Source organism: Etheostoma cragini, chromosome 6, assembly GCF_013103735.1.
Source record: "Etheostoma cragini isolate CJK2018 chromosome 6, CSU_Ecrag_1.0, whole genome shotgun sequence".
NCBI lineage: Eukaryota > Metazoa > Chordata > Actinopteri > Perciformes > Percidae > Etheostoma > Etheostoma cragini.
The window spans coordinates 21,548,989-21,574,717 of record NC_048412.1 but is presented as its reverse complement, the minus strand read 5'-3'; the positions used below and the strand labels follow the sequence as shown (position 1 = coordinate 21,574,717).

Sequence of the window (25,729 nt, the reverse complement as noted above, 5' to 3'; positions counted from 1 at the left end):
CAGTATTTATAAAGATTATGTAACAAAGACAATTTTTTATTTTTATGTCTGGAACTGGGTTGTTTTGTTTTTGATTTAAAAAGCAGCATAAATGTATGATTCTACAGTAGCTCAATCTTGGGTGGAGTAACTTGTTTTACTCATTAAACTGCCATCATCCAAAACAAAAACCTGGCTGACAGGAAAATCTAGTGCTCTCTTTACACTAAAATGACATGCATGTTCAAATTATTAACTATATGGTTGAGTTTCAGTTTTAGTCTAAAAACTACCCTTACTTAATGTAAGCACATTGACATATACCTTTAAAATGTATGTAAGTATGCAAGTGGTAGAGATGTCTTTAGGACATTCTTCTTCTTCTTCTTGAGAAGATACAGTGGCTCCAATGTTAAACTTTCATATCATTTTGAAGGAGCTGGAAAACTTTGGGTTTCTTAAAGTGTCTCCAAAGATTTTAGGGAGATGTTTTCTGCTTTCTGTCATCTGTAGCCAACTGAATATCCTGAAACCTGATTCAGAATACATTCAAAGTTGAACCATGTAGCAAAGATTAGTGTGTAGTTTACCTCTCTCTTTCCTTTTTATGCTGTTTTTGTCCTGCACATGTGCTTAGAGTTGGATGTGCAGTTGGATGAACATCAATATTACAGATTTGAAATACTAAAAAATGCAGAGGAGTTGTGCAAAGGAAAAGGACATACTTTATTGTATTATTCCCCCAACAAAAATAAGTGAACTACTGGTATACATATATGTATATTGTTGCCAGCAGTTAAGTTACATCATACCCTGTTATTTAAATACACTAGTTTGTCATAAGTTGAGTTGACAGATAGAGCTACTAATCTGTGTTTATACTGGAATGTAATCTGATGTTAAAGAGATGTTCAAACAACTACGCAATGACAAAACATTGCAGAAACTATGGGTAGTATGCTTGTCGAAGCAAAGGCAAGTTTTCCAAGGGAAGAATTCTATTGAGTGTGAACTATGAACTGGCTCGTGAGAGCATTGTAGTTTTGGGGAGGACAAAACCAATCAAAATAGAGGGGGAGTTATTTTCTATACAAAAATAAATTAGTTTATATCAGTAGATTGCCATATGATCATAGTATAGGCCTTTAAGATGTATAAATTCCTGTATCTGTCTTGCATTACGTTAAATATAGCAAGTGTAACAACACTTGCTCACTGTAAGTATCTGCCGCACCCCCTCTTGATAATGGTACAGTCCGATCGGAGAACGAGTGAGGGGCCGATACGCAAGAGCAGAACATCAGCTGTGGTGTGTCGGAGAGTGACAAACTTCTCTCACTCCTCCTCCCCTGCTTTCTTTCTCCCAAATTCCCTCCGAAACCTCTTTATGTAACTTCTCTAAGAAGAAGCCACAGCCACCGGTGCCTCCATCAACAGGCAGGTAGGCCTACTGGCTGGGGTTTGTTAGTGTTTTTGGTTGCTGCTCTTGTCTGCCCGGACGCTTTCAGGAGGGTTTCCTGCCCGTTTTCGTTCAGGACATCGGGTGCAACTGTAGTGACTCCGCCAAGTCCCCCCCTATTCTGCCTGAGGAATGAGAGGACTGCCGGTGTGAAAGGAAGAGCCGAAACTCACATGTTTGAATGAACAAAAGAACAGAAAGCGAGGGTATTGCCGCCGAAATGGAGGAAAATACTCTGCCAGGAGCTACATGTAAGTATTTATTCTGTATTTAAGTTTAATTTAGAGTCGTTTATGTCTTGTTTAAAAAAAAATGCTCCAGTACTTTGTACTTAATTTGCTTTGTCATGGTAACAAACTAATTGCTGTCTTGCTAGTGTTAACTTTATAGTTGCCTTGCTCATTTAGTGGTTGAGTAACACTGTTGCCGTTAAGGTAAAGCAATAGAGCGCGTGGTCGGGAATGCATTTGTCTGATGAATTAGGGATAAGCCATTAGGAGGTGCGGATGCAGACAGTCCACAATTCATAATGCTAACGCAACCTTGTTGTTGTCCGCAAGATTAACACATAAACCCTCAGACCAGGTTATAATTTGAAGGGGCAGTAATTTGCAGACACTTTTGATGATGAAAACAAAACCCCGGTATGATCCCTAGCTGACTGCTGATGGATGTTTCCTAAGAATGTGTTGCCATGGCACTCTATTAAAAAAATGTGTTGCTTTTTATTTCGCAGAGAGCTCAGCCATCAGGGTTATAACAACACAATTTGCGCTAGATGAGGTAATCTGACTAGTAGCACCCCATCCCCCTCCGTATGTTAAGTTTAGCTCACTACTAACATGATGTAGCATGGTATTCCTATCTCTTCCTATTTGCTCTTTGCTGCTGCTTTGCCAGAGGATGTTTTTCATGATATTCTTCACCAAATACCTCGATTACGATATTGCGACGATATTGTATGGTTGACTGTTGGTGCTTTAACAAAATGTTATGATGATAAATGATTTAAGGACACAGTGGGTAAAGGTAAATAATAGAACAGCTAGAACAGTCTGGTAAGTTAAGAAAATTACATCACCTCAATGTAATGCAGCCTGTAAAACCAGGTAAAGACAACACTTACCATTGTATGATTTTACGAAATATCCCAAATTTAAGGTGATATCTAGTCTCATATCGCAACAAAATTGATATATTGCCCAGCCCTAGGTGCAGTCATGCTCATGTTCTGCTGGTGCAGAGAAGCATCACAAAGTCCTGAAATCAAATCAACAATTTAAATGAGATCCTTAGCCGGCCAAAGTGCAGGATAAATAGTTCCACTCACACTCCAGCCATATCCAGCTTACTAACTGCGTTATACATGCACTTACAAATATGGGATCCTGTGATCATGAAGTTCATGGCCAATGCTGTCATGACATCTCCACTTAGTTATAAAAAATGTCTCAGTTTGAGACAAAATTGAATACCCATGTTGAAATCCGGCCAATTTGACGTTGTTCTTGCAAGCCACCCAGCATTGGTTCAAAGTCTGAATCTCCATGCCAAAGCATTGTGTGTTGACATGTTTCCTGCTTCTGGAAATAGAAGGGGACATAGAATGTGACCTCCTCCTTCTGACAACAGAAAACTTCCTTCCTGCTGACAGGGGGCTTCATGAAGGGAGGTTGGCTTGTTTTGGCTCTGCATAAAGCAGGAGGAGAGATGCGCTCCACCCTGTATGTGGGAATCTTGACCAGTAGGCTGGAGTATCTTTAAACAGCCATGTTCTCAATAACATAATGCATGTATGACCATAGGGTTGGAAGGGACTGTCATCATATGTGATGTGGGTCATGGTAGAAGCTCTGACATCAGGCCTATTGCTTCATGTGATGTGTACAGTATGTCAGCCAGACTGTTACGCTTCCCTTGCTTACTGAGAATGGTCAGTGGTCCGTGGTCATCACAGCTCCAACACTCGTTGTGCATAACTCCAGCTCAAAGTGCGATCTTTGCCTCCAGCTCACTCGGTGATCATGTGGTTTTCATATATGTACAGCTGTAAGAATAAGATATCAGATAAGAATGACGTTCCGAATCAATCTCATTGTCTTGCTCTTCAGGAATCTGTTCACCTTTTGATACCACTCTCTCACAAAGAGGAAGGAAGAGTATTTTTCTCAATTAAAAAAAAAAGAAAAATAAACTCTACCAAAAGACATGTTTTCTTGCCACATCGGCTTTCAATAATGTGTTGTGCCCATGTAAAACATCTGTGATCGAGATATGTAAACAAAACCTGGAAGAAGTAGGACAATTGGAAAAGTCTGCTTCTTTTGTTGAAATACAGCCAGTAAAGAAATCTCACTTGATCTGTCCTGCTTGACAACTAACCCTTGGACTGGAGATGTTGAAAACCTTGCCCAGCATTGTGAAAATCTGCTGTCTGGATTTATGGAGAAGATCCTTTAATCCCGCTTTTTTTCATGCAGGCTTTCTTCTCTCTGTGCTCTCCATTCTGACACGTTTAGACAGTCGGCTCTTTTTGGTCGCCCCCTCTCTAATCACCGTACCTGAACAGCTAAGCTGTGACCAACTGAAATGAATAGACACTTTTATTTTCCTTTTTTTGAAGATTATCCCTTTCTATCTTATTCATAGAAACACCTTAGGGGAATCTACAATGCTCATACCTCTAAACTTCTTACAGGGGGAGCAGGATGTAGATTATATAGTGTAGAAGCGACTGAGGTGATGCTTTAAATAGTTAATGAGCCATTATGCAAACTTTGTTTTAAGCAAAAACGACAAGCTGCTTCACCACAGCCATATTGAGGATAGCATCAGCAGGCTGACAGAGAAACAGCTCACAGTGTAGTCCTTGTCTATTGTGTAATATGGGAGAATCCACCAGCTTTAGCTGTCAAGCCTGTACTGTAATGAACAGGATCAGTCAGCTACACATCTTCAGCCGCAGGAGATGTTATGTAATCAGGGGGATACGTGCCTCCCAGTTTTGGAGAGGGGGGTGCTTTAGTGTCTTTGTAAATTATCAGTGGGCAGTGTCCCATGTGCCCTTCTACATTCACTGCCTAATGAAGGAGCCTGGTAACAGCACTAACAACATTGTTTTTGCTCAGGGTTAGCTGTGAGCAATGCAGCGGTGAGTGTGTGTGTGTGTGTGTGTTATAATGAGATGTTTTCATGTTTTGGTGGAGATATATTTGACTTGGACAGGTTAGCCACATATGAAACTACTTATGTTTGAAATGTATCAAGTAAAAATTATTGTGATATATTTAATCAATTTATATTTAACTAATATATATTTTAAGTCTTTCATCATGTAGAACTATTCATGTCATGCTTGAATCTTTGTGATGATGAGCAGAGTAATTTACATCCATGTATTTTTGATAGTGCAGTTATGTTAAAGTAACATGCCTGGTTATGTCAGTAACTCTTTTGACTTGAACTGTTCTTTGGGCTAGGGAAATTGAAGCTTCAAGTCATTTATCTTGCTGTGTCTGGTGTTTTTAATCTCATTCATATTACCGGTTGGTGCCCACAGAGGGGGCAACCTATGTGTGGTCTCCAACCTACATAATCAATTTAATTTAGCGTATGTGTCAGCAATCACTGATTACTTTGTCAACCAAGTGGCATTTTTCAGGCATGTATGGCTAAAATGATTAAAGTGGCAAACTGATTATCATAATTCTTTACCACACTCTGTTAACAAGATAGAACCTTTCATTTTGTGTAAAGATTCATTGATTAGTCCTCAGGCAGTTGTTGGTGTAAATGTTGTTGGTGTAAAAGTCTGGGGGCTTCCAAGTTTCTACATGTTCAGATATGTTGACAGCCCACATTCTGCACATTTTATAGACACAGCCTTTTCCAATGAAGTTTGGAGAGAGAAGGGAAAAGAACAGAAACATCAGAGTCACTAAGAACCGACTGAAGTCATGCCAGCACTGGGGCGTTGAGGTCTGCTTTTGAAACTAGAGTGCAGTTTTTAGACAGTGAGACGTCTGCAGTTGTTTTGGCTCCTCTGTACTCCAGCTTATTACATTTAAAATGAAGTAATTACTGGGGTTATAGAGCCGTGTTGCATTTTTAGGGTACTTGAGGTGTTCACATCCTATTAGTTTGAAGAGCGTGGGAATCATACGTTTTTTTTTTTTTCAGATGTAGTCCCTGCATTTTGAACAGCCTATCATGACAGTGTTATGGCTGCAATTTATATACTGGCCTCCTAGTATGGATGTAAACCCTTTCAGGTTCAACCTGGAAATTGGCAATCAAACTGCCTAGTCACTGTTTTATTTAAAATCAAAAAATTGGAATGCTAATATTGCCCCTGGGCTAACAATGCTATTCTCTCTTAATGGATTGTTCATTTTGATTGTGTCTGTGTACAAAAATCATGGCAGAATCATACATTCCAGTTAGTGCCAGCTAGTCAGGTCCAAAGTAATAGGAAAATCCAAATGAGAGAAGACTATAAAGCTATAAAGTGAAGACAGACACAGAAGGCGAGACATGCTGTAAACAGTTTTTTTTTAAAAAGCAGTGCTTATCCAGATTTCAACTCCCCACATTGAGGAGGCATCACGTCAGTGTCGGTCCACTCTGTAGCACCCAGATGGTGTAAATCACACCGCCCAGACACTGACCTCTCATGAGGAAATAGAGGTAGAGCTCTAGCCCGACACTCTGAAAAGGCAACTGATGGAGAAAGCCTTCTATTAGCCAGCAGTGTGCAGACTTTAGCCTCTGCGGTATTCTACCAGGAAATGGTTACTGAAAGTGGTCAGTATGTGCATGCAGGCCCCGTTTATGCTTGTTTTTGTGAATGTTGACGACAGACACTTCCTTTTGAAATAATGGGTAGGAGGTCTTTTAATTGTGGAACTCCTATCCCCGTCCTCTATTAGTAAAAAAAACAACACAAATACAGTTGATTAAGGTAGGGTTAAAGCTAAATTTGCCTACCCTTGAACCAGCTGTAATCATCCAAAACGCAAGGTAGCTCATATACAACAAAGAATCGTTGTGGGGTCTTGCCTCTTTGGGGTGCCATGTTAGCTCACCTGGTTGAGTGTGCATCCCATATACTAAGGTTCTGTTCTTACCACATTGGCCTGGGGATGAAACCCCCCCCAAAATCCCCAAAAATAATCTTGCCTTGTAAATGAAAAGTTCATTACAAATGCTGGTAATTGACAATTAACTGCTACAAGCTCATCTTTTCTATGCCTTGTGCATTGTGTTAAAAACTATAGTCATTCACTCCCTTTCCATAGCCACATTATACATGTTATTAGTCAGATTTAAAATTACCGGGGGCTACAGTTTTGATAAATGAGCCTCTAAAATGGGCCGAAGACAGTTCACATTTTGCCTCAAGAACGTGTCTGGCTTAACGACTTTATGATGGATGACCTGTCTTTACCTCTTCAGCTCATTTGGTCTTTACCTTACAATGAGACTATTTGATATATAATACAGTTGATCATTCAAAGAGCTGTGACTTGTCAAGGACCACCTATGATTACTTTGAGCCAAATTCCTTAGAGCTGGAAGCAGAGCACACAATTATTAGGCGACCTGTAGTGGGTTAAAAAGTAATATACAGGAGACTTGTTTGGTGCAAAACGTATTAACTTCCCAGTTCAAACTGCGTGAGTGTGATTAGAAGAATAGTGGGGTATTTTGGGACACTTTGTTTTTTATACTGATACAAGGTGTTAGTGAGCTTTAGAGGTGCTGGTTGGCAGATTCCGTTACCTTTAGACAGAGCCAAGCTAGATGTTACTGCCTGTTTCCAGTGTTTGTGCCAAGCTAAGCTATCGGGCTTCTCATCTAACTCAGCAAGCAAGCGAATGAGAATATTTCCCAATGATGAAATATTTAATTATTAAAATGGGCAGGTTGCTTCAAAGACTAACACCGAAAGCATTTATGACCAATACATTGACAGCACCCTAACAGAATGAAACCAGAAAGACACATATTTTTCAAATTATTGGAGCATGGAAAGGCAAGACTATCTTATTTAGCACACTCAGTGCACCATGACATTTCAATGTGCTTTACGTAATGCATTAAAACCCTGAAATATAAATATACAGTATAAGACAACATGCTAGAATCTAGGTCTAAGTTTGTTCCAAGATGCTGCACAGCTGCAGCAGCTGGGTAGTAAGCAAGTGATTAAATTCCAAAGAAACATGCTGTTCTGACTACGAACCCCTTCTCTTTAAAAGTATGTGAAGCCCATGAAATGTACACATGTGCTATTTGGAAGGCATCTGCTCGATTGTAGCATACAGGAAGAAGGCTGATGATGCAGTGTTTTGGCCCTAAATTTATTATCAGTCAGCTGTACTGCCCTTCTCCCTGGGACTCTAGAGGAAGGACAACGGGAGGGAAGTCTTGATTTAGTCCTTCCACCTCCAACAAGTCTGAAAATATCCCAGACGGGCTGCACTGTGCTCTCTGGTCATCTGAAAGTTCCAGTCACCAGACCTATCCGCTAATATTAGACCAGCTAAAGGACATGCTCCATGCACTGTAAATGCATCTTGATCTCCTTGCACATTCCTTGGTCGTTGTATCACTTGAATGTTAGACCCATTGTTTGACCGTTTTTTGTCAATTATTCTAGTTCTTTTCTCTGTTTTCTAGTAAACGTTAATGTTAATGCAGTTTCATGGTTTTGTTCATGTATTTGAACCTCGCGGCTGAGAGTCTGGGAGGGAACATTTGGCATCATCATCATTGTTACTAGTGATTATGAAACCCATGATTGGACCTTGTTGCCAGCAAGACAAAGTTCTGGGTTTTTGTGTGGGGGGACAAAAATCCAGTTAATGCTAACTGTTGGGTGTAATTGTATGTTGAACAGGCACAAGATTACTGCCTGGGCCAGATTTGAGCTTTAAGTAGTGTTTATAGAAATAACTGTATTGGAACAAAACGACAAACAATGGCTTTGTGAGCTACCTCAGACAGAGACACACACACACAGGCACAGCTCTTTCAACATGTAACCAGCTATATTACCTGCATCTACTAATGTATCCCAGGGGTGCAGAGAAGGATCACTTTGGCATATTTGAGGGGCAAGCTAAATTGCAAAAGATTAAATGGTTTACATACACATACATATGACATAGTTCTATTTGGACTAAAATTGGCTCTTGATGGTGACAGGGGACCAGAAAACCCCGGCATTGAGAATTAGATCACTGTTAATTCCCAACCCCCAAAAGAAACATGGAGCCGGTTTCCAGGAGCAACTGACTGGCATGCTGATACACTGCCTTCAGTTATGAATGGCAGCTTTTGCAGCACGGCCGGACATCCCTCCTCATCCTCTGATGTCATTGAGAAAAGCTTGAATTTGGTGTTTTTTCACACTCTTTACCCACCACTGGTCAGACTGTCTAGGTTACTTATCCCTTTATGTTGGAGCCTGTTAGTGGCAGCAGCAGATGCAGGGTCCCTAGAGAGCTGATGCGATGTCAATAAGCAAAGCCTTTCATCAGCGCGGTGGCTTCGGCACATACGCCGGTGCAGGAGAGAACCGCAGCAGCTAAATGCAAGGCATTATTCTCAGCCTGGGCCAGGTGATGGGATGAAAGCTGGTGCAGTCACTGACAGAGACATCAGTATTCATCGGCGAGCAGTGAAGGAATGCAGTCTTTGTAAGTGTCTCCAACTCTGTTGGTTGGTATGCAGAACCACTTTTGACATTACAAGGCAGACATCAGATGTAGCCTGATGACTGGGTTCATCAGTCTGACTCGCATATCTGAGACTCAGACATGCTTGACAGGTTTGAAAATATCATATTCAGCTCTCGACAAGTATTTCCTGGCTTTTTATAGGCAAAATAATTATTGATTTATTAAGTATGGTAAATATGTTGACGGATGGATCTATAATAAAAAATAGTTATTTGTTGCGGCCTGTGTTTGATTCAGTTGTATCATGGCAGTCAACAAAATCAATCAAGAATTTGAATTTGTGATTAAACATAACAACGGTTTAACCTTAAAGTTGTTATTCAGACTTATTTGGTCCCAGTCTCTCAAATGTATGGATTTACAGCTTTTTCATTTTTCATATCACTGACATTTTGTTAAACATTTTTTTACACTCAAAGATTTAATTCAAACATTACCATTAGAATTATCAGCAATCAAATGATCATGAATTGCAGCCCTAGTTAAAAGAAGCCAGGTGGTATTCAACTACAGTTTGTGTGCAGAATTGAGTGATGTTTATCTCACTTCCCCTTTAAAATTGTAGTCCTCAGTTGTAAGCACATCGAATGAAAACTTTGGTCTCTAAACACACAGGCAGGGCCTGGTTTGGCATGAAGTCAGTGCTTGTTGTTTACACTGCGCTTCCTGTGTGTCTGGGCCCCCTTGCCCTCTTACATCACCCTATTCGGTGCAGGAGGGACACAACAGGGTTGAAGGGGCGACGGGTTAGGGGGGTAAGCGATGAGGTAGTTCATTAGTCCCATGGCCCTTCCCAAATGAGATGCAGATCCATTGTCTGTGTGTTTCCAGAGTTCCTCTTTTCTTTTTACGGGTTGCCGCCCTTTCCCTATCCAGTCTTTTGATTTCACTAGAAATCTAGATCTCAATCCTGCTTCCTCGCCTTTTGTTTACCTCATTTCCATTTTTCGTGAGAATGTGTTGCACATCCACCTTGTTTATAATTGTAAATTTAGACTTATTTAGATTATGCAACAATTCTGTATCATTGTATTAAATACCTTGGTTGGTGGTCTGAGTGCGTTCACCTCTAGTCCCTTCTTGTTTGGCAGGATACTGAGAAGGTTGTGCTTAAGAGTGAAGCTCTTAGCTTCATAAATATTCCATGTCTTGCCCTATATACTCTACTCAGTATCTTGGCAAGACGTTGGCAGTGCCCTGGATGTTGCATTTGGAATAAGCTGCAATTTTTAGCTGTAGATGTACTGGAAATGTCTGCTTGTTTTTGTATTGAGCAGTTTCACAATGATATTGCTTTTTACAGCTTGTCTCAACTGAAAGTATACTCCCTAAGCTGTTAATGAGCAAACAGTGTGCTTAGAATGTGCTGTCATAGTTCGCTGATTCTGTCATACAGTGAGTCATGTGTTTTGCTGTGCTGTGGCAGAAACAAGGTTTTCTTACCCTGATTCACGGGTTGAAAAATAGGTATAATGTCTCAACCTTGTGCTTGGTACAGCTCCCAATACTATAGCCCTATAGCTATGTGGAGAGAAAAGGTTTCCGTTATAATGTGGGCACATGCTGTTCCAAGGACCTCTGCTCCACCTCCTCTGCTTTCTTATGTTATTTTTTTCAATGGAATTACTATTACCTGGACATAAATATTCATACTCTGTTGTTATTAAAATAATTAAACTGGAAAAGCTCTTGTGGCCTTCAGCTTTGGAGGTGACTATCTTAGTCTATTTAAATCGCACTGGGGCAGCAGTGTGGGTATTTATAACCTGCTCTAACAAAATAATATGCTGTGAAATTGGATTTCTGCTAAATCACATTTTGTGTGGCAGAATTACCAGTTGTTGTCCCAGTTTTTAACGTGACTCTTTTACTCATAATGTCATCAGCCAAACTGCAAAGTACTAAATCCCTTTTGTGCTTGCACTTTGGGTGTGAATGTACAATGAGCTTCGCAGAGCCTGTGTAGCATTTTTCTAAAATCAACATTTGAAATTGGTTCAAACTGGGAAATGGCACTGAATCTGTGCAAATTACCTGCTGCTTCTCAACCTGCCGTTCTGCTCCCACACTGTGCTCGTGCATGCATGCATACACCCACTTCAGCAGGGGTTCCTTTACTGTTTCTGCTGACTTTAACATATATATCTTATTCCATTGTATCACTTTTGCATGTAAATGGACTCAGCTGGGTGCCTCAGGCTTTGTTTGACACATGCAAGTAGAGAGGCCCCATAGGAAGACATTACGGGGCCAACTGAGCCGTGGTGAAAGGGGACGGTGTGATGGTCAGCCAATGGTCACACACAGCATGCTGAAGATTCCTGAGCTGCCTCTGACCCACTTTAGAGTCTCATAGCTGTTGGAGAATAAAACAAAGTAACCTTGCCATGATGACATCACTGCTTTTAGGTCTTCTAGAGATTGATTTACTTACTACCACAAGATTAGGAAGATGACATTCTATTAATGCAAATAGTAGTTTATCTGAACCACAGCTGTTTACCTGAGCCACCACAACCCCACAACCTGCTGGTGCACATAAAAACCTTTAACATGCTTTAAACGTTATCAAGCTTTTGAAATGATGACCAAATGCTTGTCCTGAGGATCCCCCCCCCCCCACACACACACACAGACACACACACACTTTTTTTTTCCAACAATAAGCTTCACCAAAGTGTTTTTCCATGTTCAGGCTTGATGGAGACTCAAGCGTTTCAGCGGTTGATGTGCATTGATAATTATGAATAATGTACATGATGTCACAAGAGGCTGGTCTAATGGCTTTTGGCTGGAGTTGTCCCCTGGGCGCAGTGCCGCTGGGAGGCTGAAGAATAAATATGGTGTGTGTAAGTGTTCTATTGATAGACCCCCCCCCTGTGTTGTATCGGTTGTATAAATATAGTAATAGAATTAGGCTGATATTCAAATTTCTCCAATGGTTCCACACTTAAACACACCACATGAGACCGCCCTGTTAAGTAAAAACTTGGTAATTTTATTGTCTTGGCTTCTTTCTTATGACTGTGACAACAGCCGAACAGAGTTCATGGATTGCTGAACAGGTTTTGTAATTGCATTCAGTACATCTGTGCAAATATTACCAAAGCATTCTCCTCAAAACCCCGCATGTTATGTCCCAATCTTGTTTGCCATAAGAGGTCACTGTGTAGATCATTTTTAAATCCAGTTGTACCAACCACTATGTCAGCCCAGGACAGGCAACATTTTTCAATTCAATTTTATTTATAGTATCAATTCATAAAAAGCATTATCTCAAGACACCTTACAGATAGAGTAGGTCTAGACCACACTCCAGAATTTACAAGGACCCAACAATTTTAGTAGTTTCCTACAGGGCAAGCAACAGTGCGACAAGTGCAAAAGTCCCTGAATGGGAGCCATTACACTTAGCTGAAGAAGAATACCCAATATTCTAAGACTCCAGCATCTAAAAGGTGATAACTTTCAGCCTTTTATATCGTAGTAGATTACACTTCTTTAACTGTTGGTAAGCAGTTTGAGGAAGTCACTTGCAGTCTGAAAGTTTTTTTTAACACTTTTTCAGTTTAAAGACTAAACAATGAACTGATCAAATACACTTTCAGCATATTATTCAATAATGTAAAAAGTCGTTAGTTGCAACAAAACCCCTTTCTTACATTCTGCGATTGTTTCCCCCATTAACTTTGTCTTCTATCGTACTCTCTGTTCTCCAGTTCTAACAGCCAGAGTGCTGCATCAATCAGCACTTGTTTCAGCCCCTTGCTACGCAGCAACAGTCCTCTCCCTTGTCTCCCATCCCGTTTCCCTCCAGAGAGCTTCAGGTTTCATTAGTATTCATTGTCAGTGCCACCAGCATCATTGACAGTATAGATCACAGCGATTGTCTGACCAGCGGCCAATGTTGCTGTCAGCCAGCCAGCCATTTTTTTTGTGGCTCCAGTTCTCAGGTGTATGGGGAACTTTGACAGGATGTGAGGTAACATACAGCACAATACCTGTCTGTCAGAACTGCACTTGCTCCAATCAACTCTGGTAGCCTAGTTGTCATATCTGCCCTCAGGGATCTGCAAGATGATAAATTCAGAGACAAGGGTTGTAGGATTCATCACATGAGCAGTTGCAATGGTATGCCTGCAGCAGCAAAATGTTGTAGGCATTTGGTTGATAAATGCATAATAAATCACATACTTATTAACATGATTTAACCTCAATACAGTAACATGGGTGAATGGGGAAGGAAAGCCAAGAGCTGGCAGTTTTACTGGATTTAGTTGTTACATGGCATTGGATTCTTTTCTATTAGGCTCCTGCTCTGTCTTTTCCCCCACAAAGTTGCATTTAGTTTCAAAATTGAACCTCTTCTTCTTTCATTTTATTTTACTACAATTCCCCATGTCATTGCAGTGTTTTAGCCTCTGTCCTCTTGCTATGAAGAAACCACAACAATGGCCACTCTCTGTCAGTGCACATCACTGCCAGAAAAATGCTTATTTAATAGTGCTTAGGCAAGGGGGAAACACAATGTCTTGTATCACAGCTGAACTCGTTCATAGACGCATACTGCTATTCCCTCTGGTCAATGGGCTTCATCCAACTCATGGTCATCAGTAACTGCCTCCATTTCCAAGACTGACAACATAGCTTTTAGGACTGCACTATTATTGCCAAAATGATCAACACAATTATTCTGATGAATATTGAGATCACGATCAATTATCAGCATTGTTGATTTTAACCAAAAGAAATGTTATTGTCACATAGGCTATTCATAACTGCTTTCACATCCATAATGTGCTATATTCCTCTTATGTTGAAGTTGTATGTTGTACATACAGCTGCAACAGTATAAGTACAGTATTATAGTAAAGTATCGGAAATAAATAGCTTAGGATATATATTGAAAATAAAAAGTATCTCTGAGAAAGTTTTCAACAATAACTGATTAAAAGAGCCAGGGAAAGAGGAGGAGTGCGATGGACGTATGGCACTCGCAGAGTGACGGCTGACTCATTATGAATGTGTCCAGCACAGGTCGAATGGAATGTGTATGAAACGTCTGTATCGTCACTGTGCTGCATTTTTATGAACTAGGATATTCTGGCCATGGGTCACATCTCTCGCCCAGGACCAGCAGGCTCTGTCTCACAACATATTACTCTACGAACTGAAGTTAGTTACATTCAATAACTTCTTCTTTGTTTTTCACCGTGGCCGCCGCAATAGCAGAGTTACCAGCGGAAACACTGGTACAAATACAGGTTTGCCTCTCATGCTTAACAAGATACAGCTGTTTCCATAACAATTAAAACTGTGGACAAATGTCAGAAGTGTGGACCGGCGCTGTTGCGGCTGTGTCTCTCCATGGGAGTTGTGTGTGTGTGAGGGAATGGGGGCGGGGCTGCGCGGAGAGTAAGAGTAGAGTCCAAACACAGGCACGGCTTTACTGAAGAAATGGGTCATGTAATGCAAAATTAAACCATATCGATATAAACAACATTGATTAATTTGTGGAGAGGCAGCGGATGCGAGGACGTTAGGTACACCTGTGCAACCTGGGAAAAATGTTAGACGCACCCTAGAGCCCTGACACAAACTAGCACTGGTCACTGCTGTTGTCTGAAAATTTGGGTTAATTATGCAGCCCTAACATAGCTTTTTCATGTGCTGAGCTGAGCACAGACAATCTTTGCCGTGAGGCCTGATATCTCACTGAATGCTACTAAGCACAGTTGTTGCAGTAGTGAGAAGTTTCTCTGGCCTCGGCTATTCATGCAGACCTTTGTCCAGCTTTGTGTCTCGTAGGTTTAACAATAATCTGAGTTTTACTCACAAGGGAGCAGTATGTTAAAAAAACAAAACAATTTACAGCTCATTTTTGAAGGAGATGTTTATGGCTCAACAGGCACACTGTACAGTTGCATACTCTATAGAAAGCTATAATCATCTCTCTTTTACGTTGCAAGGCATTGGTCTTGCTGCTCATTGGTCTTGCTAGTCCTTGGTGCTCTTCTATGCAAACTGTTGAATAGCACAGCATTTGTAAATCTTCAGTGCATTCACTGTGCCATTGTGACAGCCTCCTACTGTCTGTGTTGTTTTTAGCCAAAGCCAGAATAATTTACAGCATGTTGCCCCAGTGTTTACCTTCAGAGACTATGCAGAAGGATCTGTGCTCCAGCATGGTTCCGCAGGGAGGACAGGGGTACAGTGCTGAGTGGACAAAGCCAAGTGTCCCTCCCGTGAGGGTCTTTGTTTGGCTGTCAAAGCCTGGGCAAAGTAATGTTTGAGTAGGAGATTTAAGTTCAGCAACATGCCAAATGTGAGTCATCATGCTGTGAGTTAAGCTGCTGTCCCAAAAAATCAACCTAGCTATTCCTTTTTGATAAAAAAACCTATTAAAATCTCAGAGTACAGATGACTCATGGGCAAAAAGAGGTTGGAGTACTTCTTGGAAGATAATCACTCCTATTCTGTTTTCCTAAGCAATTCATTCCACCTTCTTTAGAAATACCAGGATGCCAAAAAGCAATTACTGTGTTTTTGTTCTACCAGGTAGTCAGGCTGTTTTCTCAGGCTGTTCTGTTGGTAAATCAGTTGCGCTGAGTAGAAAATTGTATTAGGCATTGAGTTCGAGCAGCAGACTTAAGACCTATTATCTTGTGCTTCTGAGCAAATGGTGTAATCTCTGCATCAGATAATGTTGCTGAACGACTGAAAGAAACATTGTACAGAAACAAAGGTGCTTAGATTGTCTTGTTGGAGGTTTTCTTTTTCATTATCTTGTTACACTGTAGACATGTGAGTTATCAAATTGAACATTTGACATGTTCAATTGGACTCAACATGGACTCAACCCCTCACACTTGATACATCCAGCTCTTGAGGACGTTGGTAAACGTGATCCACACTAAGCTGCTTCTTTGGCCTGGTAGTGAAAGGAATGAAGACCGACTGGTTGAGTTCCATCTCTGTGCTTGTCCTACCTTACTTCTCTCACTTATTGATTTACTGTGTCTTTCTCTTCAACCAGCTGCCCAATCAGCTCTGAACCCAAATCCTACAAGGCCTGACCCGGAGGGGGAGAGTAGCCCCCCGAAGATGGACACCACAGAGAGAATGGAGTCTCCAGCTAAGAAAGAAACAGAACGGAGATTGACTACCCCCACAAAATCTGACATCATCCCTGGATCACCTGGCTCACCTGCATCACCTGTCCCCAGGTTGAAAAGTGGTAAAGGTAATTAGAAACTTATCCTGTAAAGTACTTATGTTATTTACTATATTACTAGTTTACTATAGAGTTTAGTTGCTTAAAGGTTAAATCTATAATGCAAGCTAAATTTGCCCAGATGTGACACAGTGCTCTTATAATTACATCTACAATCTTCTGGAGTTAGGTCAGCTTTGTTGAGGCAAGGTAAGTACGTAGTATCAGTACCTGATCAATAGTGACCACATGCTTTCAGACCGGGAACTAAATCCAATAGAGCTGCTGCAGTTGTTGGAACAAGCATATGAGGACAACTCAGCGGTGGGCTCAAAGATTTTGGGCCGAATTAAAGATGAAAAAAATCACAGTAAAGTATGGGCAAATGAGCTTCCTTGATAAGTGGATGGCTAATGCTAAGCGCTGCCATGCACTGAACCATAATGAAAAATGGGAAAAGGGAACGGTGAGTGAGTGATGCTAAGAGGGCATTTACTTTGCACCATAGCCACTTCCACAATGCCACCGCTTAAAGTCATTACAGCCACTAGTTAACAGCACATTCAAACTTTAAGGAACATGTTTGATGGTTTTTGGAGTTTAAGCCTCTTTTCTCTCTCCCCTTTATTCTTTATCCATTAATCCATTCATTGTGGTTGTGGTCTTTATTCCCTTAGCGTGTGTTGATGAGGATTAACCCCCCCAAATCCCCAAACTGCTCCCAAAACTACAACAATACTTCAAGTTTAGATATTTTGTTAAGACCTTAGCCATGTCCGTTATATAAAGACTTTTATGATATTCTGTTTATTTTCCAAGTCTGGTCTATTTTAGAGAAAGCTGCAGTTAATTCCTTAGTCTGCTGATTCCAAAAATGATTCACATTTCCCTTTTGTTCTTCCAAGTTTGTTTTACGCTGATTCTGTAAAGCTCATTACTTGTGAGGTTTTGCACCACCCAGAGGGGTATAAAGATGAAAAGCACTCGGTGGCCTCTTAATTAGTAAAATGAAATGGTGAGGCTTTTAGTTCAGTCGGGAGCTGCTGCTTCTGGTAACGGCCTGCTCCAGTTGTATTCTGTCACGTTGTTTGAGTGTGTTGAGTTTATGCCTAAGCAAAAATTGAAAGAAATCTGTAAACACATTATTTCTTGTTTCTTCGGTGTCTATTGAATTCGCACAATATAGGTTGCATGTAACACTATACAGTATACCCTGCACTGCTCCTCGTCTACTCCAATTAAGAGGCCAACAGAATAACACCCACATTCTGAGTGTGCACAGGCTGGAGCCCAAAACACTGCACCTCACAGTATTTTCTGGGCCAGTCCTTCTTTTGTCTCAAAAGATTTGTCCATGTGACGTTATGATTAACATGGTGGTAAGTTGCAAACAGGAGCAAATCACACCAACCGGCACCGTGCACATGGGCCATAGTCCTATAAATATCAAAGTAGGTCAGTTCTTAGTGAAGGCTGCATGGCAGATTGTTTTCATGTTTGTGATTCATGCCTCCTCTTATTAGACATTGCTGCAGGACGAGTTCCTTTCGGTTTGATGTTGAACATCTGTATGTGAATGTTGAGAGGGATGATCAGACTGGGAAAGATCAAGACTGCAGCTTGTGTCAGTGTTTCCCAGTGGTGGATGCGTTATTTGCGGTAGTACACAGCAAAAGAAATTAAGGCTGGGTAAACGCCACTGATTTCAAGAATCGATTCGATTCGTATACACAAGGCCCTGATTTGATTTGATTAGATTCTATATTGATTCGATTAGGAATATATTTATATTACAATACAAATTTTGCTTGGACTTGAATAAGATTCTCAGAGAACTAATGCTGTAAATTGTGCAAGGAACCCAGTGCATTAATAAAAATATGAATGATGTTGTTAAGAACTGACCCCAAAGCAGTTAGAAAGTGCTTTCTTTAGTGCCGAGGGTGTGATGCAGAGAAAGACACCTAAAGCCATAAATCTGTGAAAATGGCCATGGCCTTGAAAACATATAGCCTAACTATGGAGCATTATTTAGCACGACATGGATTCCTTCAATCATCTAGCTTCATTTGATACCCACTTTCTTCAGTCTAGCTTTAAAACGGGGCCTCTTAAATGATCAATCTCAGGATTTTATGATTTGATAACGGTACATTCAAATTAAGATCGTTTTGAATCTGAAATCCACTTTGTAAACCAGACCCACTACAAATGAACATATGGTTTCACATGAGTTATAATAGGTGCAATTTTGTATTATGAAATAAATTATTACTCAGTAATGTGAAAATAGGACTACATTTGCTGCAATTGAAGATTAGATTATCAATTTATCCCATGTTTTTTTCTATTAATCTGTTAATTTGGTCTGGTCTAGAATGTTACTGTTGAAAAGCTGTAACCAGTTATGAATGAATTAAATGAATTGATTATCAAAATAGTTGTAGATAGGTTTTTTGGCGCTTGGCTAGCTCAAAGGGTAGTGTGCACACCCACATATAGAGGTCTAGTCCTCATATCATATCATTTTGCCTTTCTCTCCCCCTTCATTTCTTTAGCTGTCCTATAAAAAGGGCCTGCAATGCACAGAACATTATCTTAAAAAAAACTGCATATGGAAAGTCACAGTGAAAATATTTCAGAACTAGCTTCAATCACGAAAGGATGCAGTTTGAATTCTTAAAATGGCTCAGTTCAGTGTTCAGTGATATATATGTAAGTGCCCCCTGTAATCACAATATATCAAAATCAAAAAACCAGCCACATCCACATAGGAGATTTAGCGAGTCTGCCGCATGCTCCAGCTTTTAGTTGGAGAAGATTTGCTTCCATGGAGATTTTTTTCTTGATCTAGAAAATATAGCACACATCAGCTTCAGCCTTTGTTGAGCATCGGTGGTGAAATGTTGACCTTGCCAGTTTCCTGTCATTGTCTTGTGGCAGGCATTTCTTTGTGGTGATATTTAAAAGTCAAAAGCCTCTGTCATGCTGACTTTGCAGCTGTGAACAAAACATACAGTATATTTATATTTTATCAGAGGGCAGGTGCATCATTGTTGCCTTAGGTCAGTTTTGGGATAAAAGAGTTTGGGAAGTCAACTGCTTGGTCAATGCTACAAAACATTATTGTATAAATAACAGCACATTTAGAGATCTTTTCAACTTAAGTTACTTCTGATGACTTCAGTGCTTTTGTTAACAAAATACTATTAGTCGGTCAATAAACAATATGTACACTATGCTCTTTTTACCCCATATTGTGTATGTAGCGCTGTGGACATTTACTGACTTTTTTCCACATAACACAAGCCGTCCTTAATGAATGATTCCACTTAAGGTGAGGATGACTAACAAGCTTTAATTGAGTCCTTAGTTAAAGCTTTTTAATTGCTTATGTATATGGAAGAATGTCAAGAATCTCAGATACAAGGCCACAAAGTCTTAGATGTTAAAGTTTCTCTCAGGTTGTGTTGCAGATCGCATAATATTGTGTTTGTTTTGACCTACAGGGAAACATAAGAACATTTATATGCATATATATATATATATATATTTTTAACTTTGAGATCTGATGGGTTTGAATAGATTGGACTTGATATAAGTTAACAATATGGTACCTCTCACTTACACATCCACTCCCTATTTTCCTCCTTTCCCCCTTATTATTTCAGACATCATGAAGTCTGAGGAGAGGCAGAAGCTTGCCAAGGAGCGCAGAGAGGAAAAAGCCAAATATATTGGTAAGTGGAAACAAGGCGTGGGAAGACAAGTCCATTACATAGGAAGAGAGCTCCCCCTAGTGTTGGGGTGGAAGAGGTTGTTGTTTTACAGTTGCAGTTGTGTTGCTACTGGGATGGCTCAAGGCTGCAGATGGCATGCACATGTAGCACAGAGAGGATAAAACGTTAGTTTGGGCTTCTGCACCAAAGTGACTAAAATCGGCAAAAGCTGAGCCACCATTTTACCAAAGATGAGCCTGCTTTCATTTTCTACATGCATGCTGAAATAATCTGTCAAAATGTTTGCTTATTATGTTTGTTTGACACATTAGCACCTGAGCTCACTTCTGCACTAAAATATATGTGTATACAATTTGAATGAGATTAAGATATTCATTGCATTGACAAAAAAAACATTTGCAGCTTTTTGCAGTAATATGAATACATGTTGACTTTCTGTTACGTAAAATCTGTTTGCAACAGTACTGAGTCATCAAAGCACAGACACCTTTTACATATTATTTAAACCTGACTTAATGTAGTTTGATCCATTGGGGCAAAATTTCCTCAGTGCCTTTTACTGGGGCGTCATAAAGATTTACATGACAGTACTTATTTAGTGTCAGTTGATATTGCATCTCCTTGCCCAAGTCTTTATTTTCTGTTTAACACACGGCTGCCACTTTGTCACTTGGCTACACGCTGGTCGTGCACTGCTTTGCATGACTGACAGTTGCCTGTCTTCTCTCTCACTCCTTCCCTCCTGCAGAAGAGCTCAGCATGTTACAAGGTAAGCCACTCACCTATGTGGATGTGGTGGTGGTGGTGGTGGTGGTGATGGTAACCTATTTCAATCATTCTGTCATTTGGATGTCTCAAATAGCTCTAACTAGAGTCGGGCAATAAACCAAAAACATACCAATATACAGACATAGTCACACATTAACCTTTCTGATGTGGACATTAGTTAAAAGCTCTTCCCATTTAGCTCCAAGAATTATCCCAAAAAAACAAGTTACATGATTTGGCCCCCTCTCTACTTCAGTCCATCTCTTATTTTATAAGAAATCAGAATGCTAAACTTATAAGCATCAATGCATATGCTTAAGCAGTTGTGCATGTTTATAATAATATGAGCTTTTCGGAGAGATATGGTCGACTTATCCTTATCAGGGAGGCCTTATGGAAGAAAAATATTTTTATTTTATCATTATAAAGGTAAAGAGCACATAAAAAGTTACAATGTTGAGTTTTGGTCATATTGCCCCGCTCTACAGCGTTTTCATTCATTTAATCCCCATGGTTTTCCTCGTTTTAAAATCATAGGTGCTTTAATTTTCTTTATCATAAACATTTCAACTAATTGCAGCCTTTTCTGTGTCTGGACATCATCCATGAGGCTTTTACAAAAATCCTGTAAGCATAGATTGATCAAAAGGAAATCATGTATTTCTAAATAAAAATGGTATTATTGATTGTGAAGCAATAGGGTTTTAATCACAGTTCACATGAAGGAAGATGAAGCGTGCACTAAGTTTGATTTTTTTTCATCCACATATTCCATCTGCAGACACCACAGAACTCCTTAGAATCTTGTATTTAAAGATAACACATTTGAACCACATGCTGCAAAACTACTATGATTACCATCTTACTGAAGAAATTGGAGGTTTTAGAGACACTAGCAGCAGGATTTATCTTTCTCACAATTCTTTTTCTAAACGTTATATTGCCAAACTCAAAATCACACACTGTAAAATGTTCTGAATTAGGAACATATGTTAATTACTTGTTTAGATGCAGAAGGGAATAGTGATATATATATTTTTTACAACTTTTGCTCAGTTATTTTCTTCTTTTTAGTGTTTTTGTGTTGTCAGCATGGTACTACTTAGTGACAGAAGGAAATGCTCATTCAAAGGTTAACCATCCAGTCTCAGTTCTTTATTACCTTAGAGTTAAAGAAATTAGTAAAAACATTGTTCTTGCTATCTTTGCCTCCGTTTCATATAGGGTTATCAAAGCTACGGCTTCGGCTCAGTGGTAGAGTGGTCGCCTATCAATCGGAAGGTTTGTGTTTGATCCCTGGCCCTGCAGTCCCATGTCGTAGCGTCCTTGGGCACAGTACCCCAAGTTGCGAGTGAGGGAGTTTTTCACTGATGAGCAGGTGGCACCTTATATGGCAGCCTCGGCCACAGTTAATGTAGAATGGTTTCTGTGCTATGTAAAAGCGCTTAGAGTAGTTGTTGAGATTAGAAAAGCTATTTAAGAACAGTACATTTACATTAATGTTTTCCTAAATTAAGCATGAATATAATGTACAGTATATCCTCACATGACACAGATTTCTTTGAACTATCATACTTGTACATTTAGTAATGCCGGGTCTAATCCAACTGTTTGTCCGACAGCAGTAAGATGAGTTTGGCAAACTTCATAGCGTGTGGGTCAGTCTAATTGGGTGATCCCCGGACCATGCCAGATGGGGAACTGATGTAATACGCTCACTCAGAACTGGATAAAAGATGGGATCCTGCCAAAGCTTGTGTTTACAATTAGACCCCTACCGATATATCGGCCAATATTAGATATCTGTATTGGCATTTATAATGGCCAATAAAAAAAATCGGATAACTAAATGATTCTGGTAAATTAATAATTAAAAAATATACTGACTGTCAACCATGTTATAAGAGTTGGCGTTGCTTTTTTTTTTGTTAATGTGTTTTTGTTCAAAGGACTTTAAGTTTCATTTCTTAAGTTTGTATTTTTACATTTTTACATTTTATTTATCAGAACTCTAATATATGTTGATGGTCCTCTATTCTGTTAAGCAGAGGATTATCATTTTAGTGATAACTCATAAATAACTACAGTTAACTAATGTTAGGGAAATCTGTTTATGTTTGTAACACGTTTTTGGATTTAGAAAAATATATACATCTGTAATAATAGCAGCATATCAGAATTTTAAATAACCAAATATTTGTATTGGTATCGGCCTTAAAAATCCTTTATTGGTTGGACTCTATTTACAAAATCGGCTTGAAAGAGATTCTGACCAAAAATGACTAATCAATCAACCATCACCAGTAGTATGACTAGTTGTAGTAGTAAAAGAGGCAAATTAAGGACATCCTAGCCTGTATGTTATTTGTTCCTTGTTACATTTAACTGATGCCTTGAAGGACTTGCACAATGGAATTGGCTGTGGCTTTACATAAGCTAATCTCTTGCCTTGTCTGTCTTTGGTGGGATGGTATAAATACTTTATATCCCGGGGTTAGAGCAGCACTCTGATTATAATTATTTAATGGTCTTACTATAATAATACTACAGTGCTAGTCTTGTCAGGGCTAATCACTGGCAGGAAAGAGATGAAGATTGTATTTTAAAGCAATGTCAGCGTAAGAAACTACCCCCTCCCCCCAAACAAATCCTGAGCCTTCTTACAACAAGCACCTATAGTTTGGAAAACCATTACCAAACGCTTTTAGTTTAATTAGTCAAATTCAAATAATCAATCAGTGACAGTCACACACTTTTCACACGCTTGGCGTGAAGAGTGGATGCTGTCTTTTTACATTAAGTATATGACTTAAAAGTTTCCAATGTGAGCAGAGAGGATGTGTTGGAATACATCAACAACAGTCATCTTGGCAAGCCTTTAACATTGCCCAATTGAAGCTGTTTCTTCCTCCCTTTGTTCTCATCAGAGCACGGTTAAGATGCGGCTTCTTTCAAATCGAGACCATCGTGCTGCGATGAGTTGAGATACGCATTGCAGCAGATATTTTTCTTTGCTGCAAGGTACTGGCAAGCAGCGCCTCGGTATAACTCAGCTTTTTGTTCCCTTTTCAGATAAAAGCCGAATGGTTTGCCTCCCAATAAATATTAACCCCTCTAGCCTCAGGCATCTCTGCAATGATCCATCACCATAATCTGAAATCCACAACCAGTTGCTTTTGCTGCATCAAGTGCTTTAGAGAGCTCAGCCTCGCCTCTTTTCAGGGGCTGCTTCTTCATGGAGGTTTTACTTTGTAGAGTAAAGAAATATGGTAAGCTGTGTACACAGAGGCAGCTGCAAAATGATTCTTTACGCTCTCTTTGAATGGCTCAGGAACAACAAGGCCATTTCCATATCAAAGTGTGTGTGGTTTATTGAAGCTGACGTGGCAGCTCAATGCGATTAGTTTGGTATAAAAGTGTCACTTCAGAAGTACTGTAGATGTCTAACTCCACTTTGTGCAGTATTCTGTGGAAAAGTCATGTAATTGAATTTATTTTCCAAACACAAAGTGAGATTTAGGTGAAGGGCAACATATTTATTCAAAGGTGGATTGAGATGATACATAAACATCACAGACTTTACTTTTTGGGTATTTTCTGAAAGAGTCAAACTGGATTGTTCTTGAAAACCTCCAACATATCAAAATATGCTTTCAACAGATATCACAGTACTCTTTTAAGTCCAAGCTGAGAAAGACCTTTCAAAGGGAATGCGTAATAATAAACAGTGTTCTGAAAGGACAGGGAAGAAAGCGAGAGCGCTCCTCTGTCTAGCGCTTATTTATATTAAAGTCTTACTCTGTTGACCACGTTTTCTGCCCCTTCTTAGCTACTAAAAAGACCCAGTGGCTGGAGAAGGAGGAGAAGGCACGACAGCTGAGGGAGCAGCAGCTGGAGGAGCGCCGCAGGAAGCTCGAGCAACAGCGAACCAAAGCGGAAAAACGGCGTGCCGCTCTGGAAGAGAGACAGAAACAGAAACTGGAGAAGAATAAAGTACGTTTGGGCGAGAACAATAACTATGTTGTAAATAATCCATTCAGGGGCGCCTGGATAGCTCCCTTTGTTTAGCATGACCCCATGTACTAAGGCTCAGTCCGTGACGTAGCGACCACAGTATTGATTCCAACCTGCGGCATGTCATTCCCTTTCTCTCTCTCTTCACTTTCACAACTTTTTTTTCCAACAAAAAAAATAATATATTTAATATGTTTTTCTTTTGTACTGCACTGATACCTAGAGGTGACATTTCATGACTTCCATCTCTAGAAAGAACAGCTGCAGATGTGGGGATTTAGGACGTTGCCAGGACACCTAAGCCAAGCCTAGGTGCTTGAATCCAAGCTTTACAGTTGAAGGGCGCACCCAGTTATGCATATTGTCTTTGATGCATTAGACATTCAAATAACTTCTGTCTGTTTCTCAATTTCCAGGAGCGCTATGAGGCAGCCATTCACAGGTCAACCAAGAAGACGTGGGCAGAAATCCGCCAACAAAGATGGTCCTGGGCTGGTGCGCTAAGCCAGAACTCCAGCCAGAAAGAAGGTGAGTGCACTGATCATGTCTGGATGCACATCCTCATAAAATAATAATGGACAGACTTACATGAAGCACTAAAGAATAACTGACTTATATAGCTAATATGAGGCAGTGCTTGGAAGCTATCTGGAATCAATGCAACGGAATCAGTACAACTTTAACTGGCTTTATATTCTGTCTGTTAAGGTTTTTTTTCCATCATTATTGGCTCTAGTCGGGGCGGGGAGTGGTTGCAGTTTGGTGGGCTCAGGATCGCATCGCTGCTTTTTGCAGATGATGTGGTCCTGAT

General features: G+C 40.0%; 1 protein-coding gene across 10 annotated transcripts in view; it reads left to right on the top strand.

The window, feature by feature from the left end:
• The first annotated feature begins 1,268 nt into the window (after window positions 1–1,268).
• Window positions 1,269–25,729, top strand: part of map7d1a (MAP7 domain containing 1a) — a 53,543-nt gene continuing 29,082 nt past the window's right edge. For 5 of the 10 annotated variants that reach the window (XR_004656961.1, XM_034873905.1, XM_034873902.1 and 2 more), the window contains exons 1-6: window positions 1,270–1,689; window positions 16,220–16,426; window positions 20,068–20,136; window positions 20,885–20,905; window positions 24,734–24,897; window positions 25,335–25,446. Coding sequence is in view for 9 of the 10 variants with exons in the window: in XM_034873905.1 (XP_034729796.1) it covers window positions 1,620–1,689; window positions 16,220–16,426; window positions 20,068–20,136; window positions 20,885–20,905; window positions 24,734–24,897; window positions 25,335–25,446 (643 nt within the window). In the remaining variant the exon portion in view is untranslated. Of the gene's footprint in view, window positions 1,690–16,219; window positions 16,427–20,067; window positions 20,137–20,884; window positions 20,906–24,733; window positions 24,898–25,334; window positions 25,447–25,729 lie in introns of all 10 variants that reach the window. The other 5 variants (XM_034873906.1, XM_034873903.1, XM_034873904.1 and 2 more) reach the window with 4 other exon arrangements.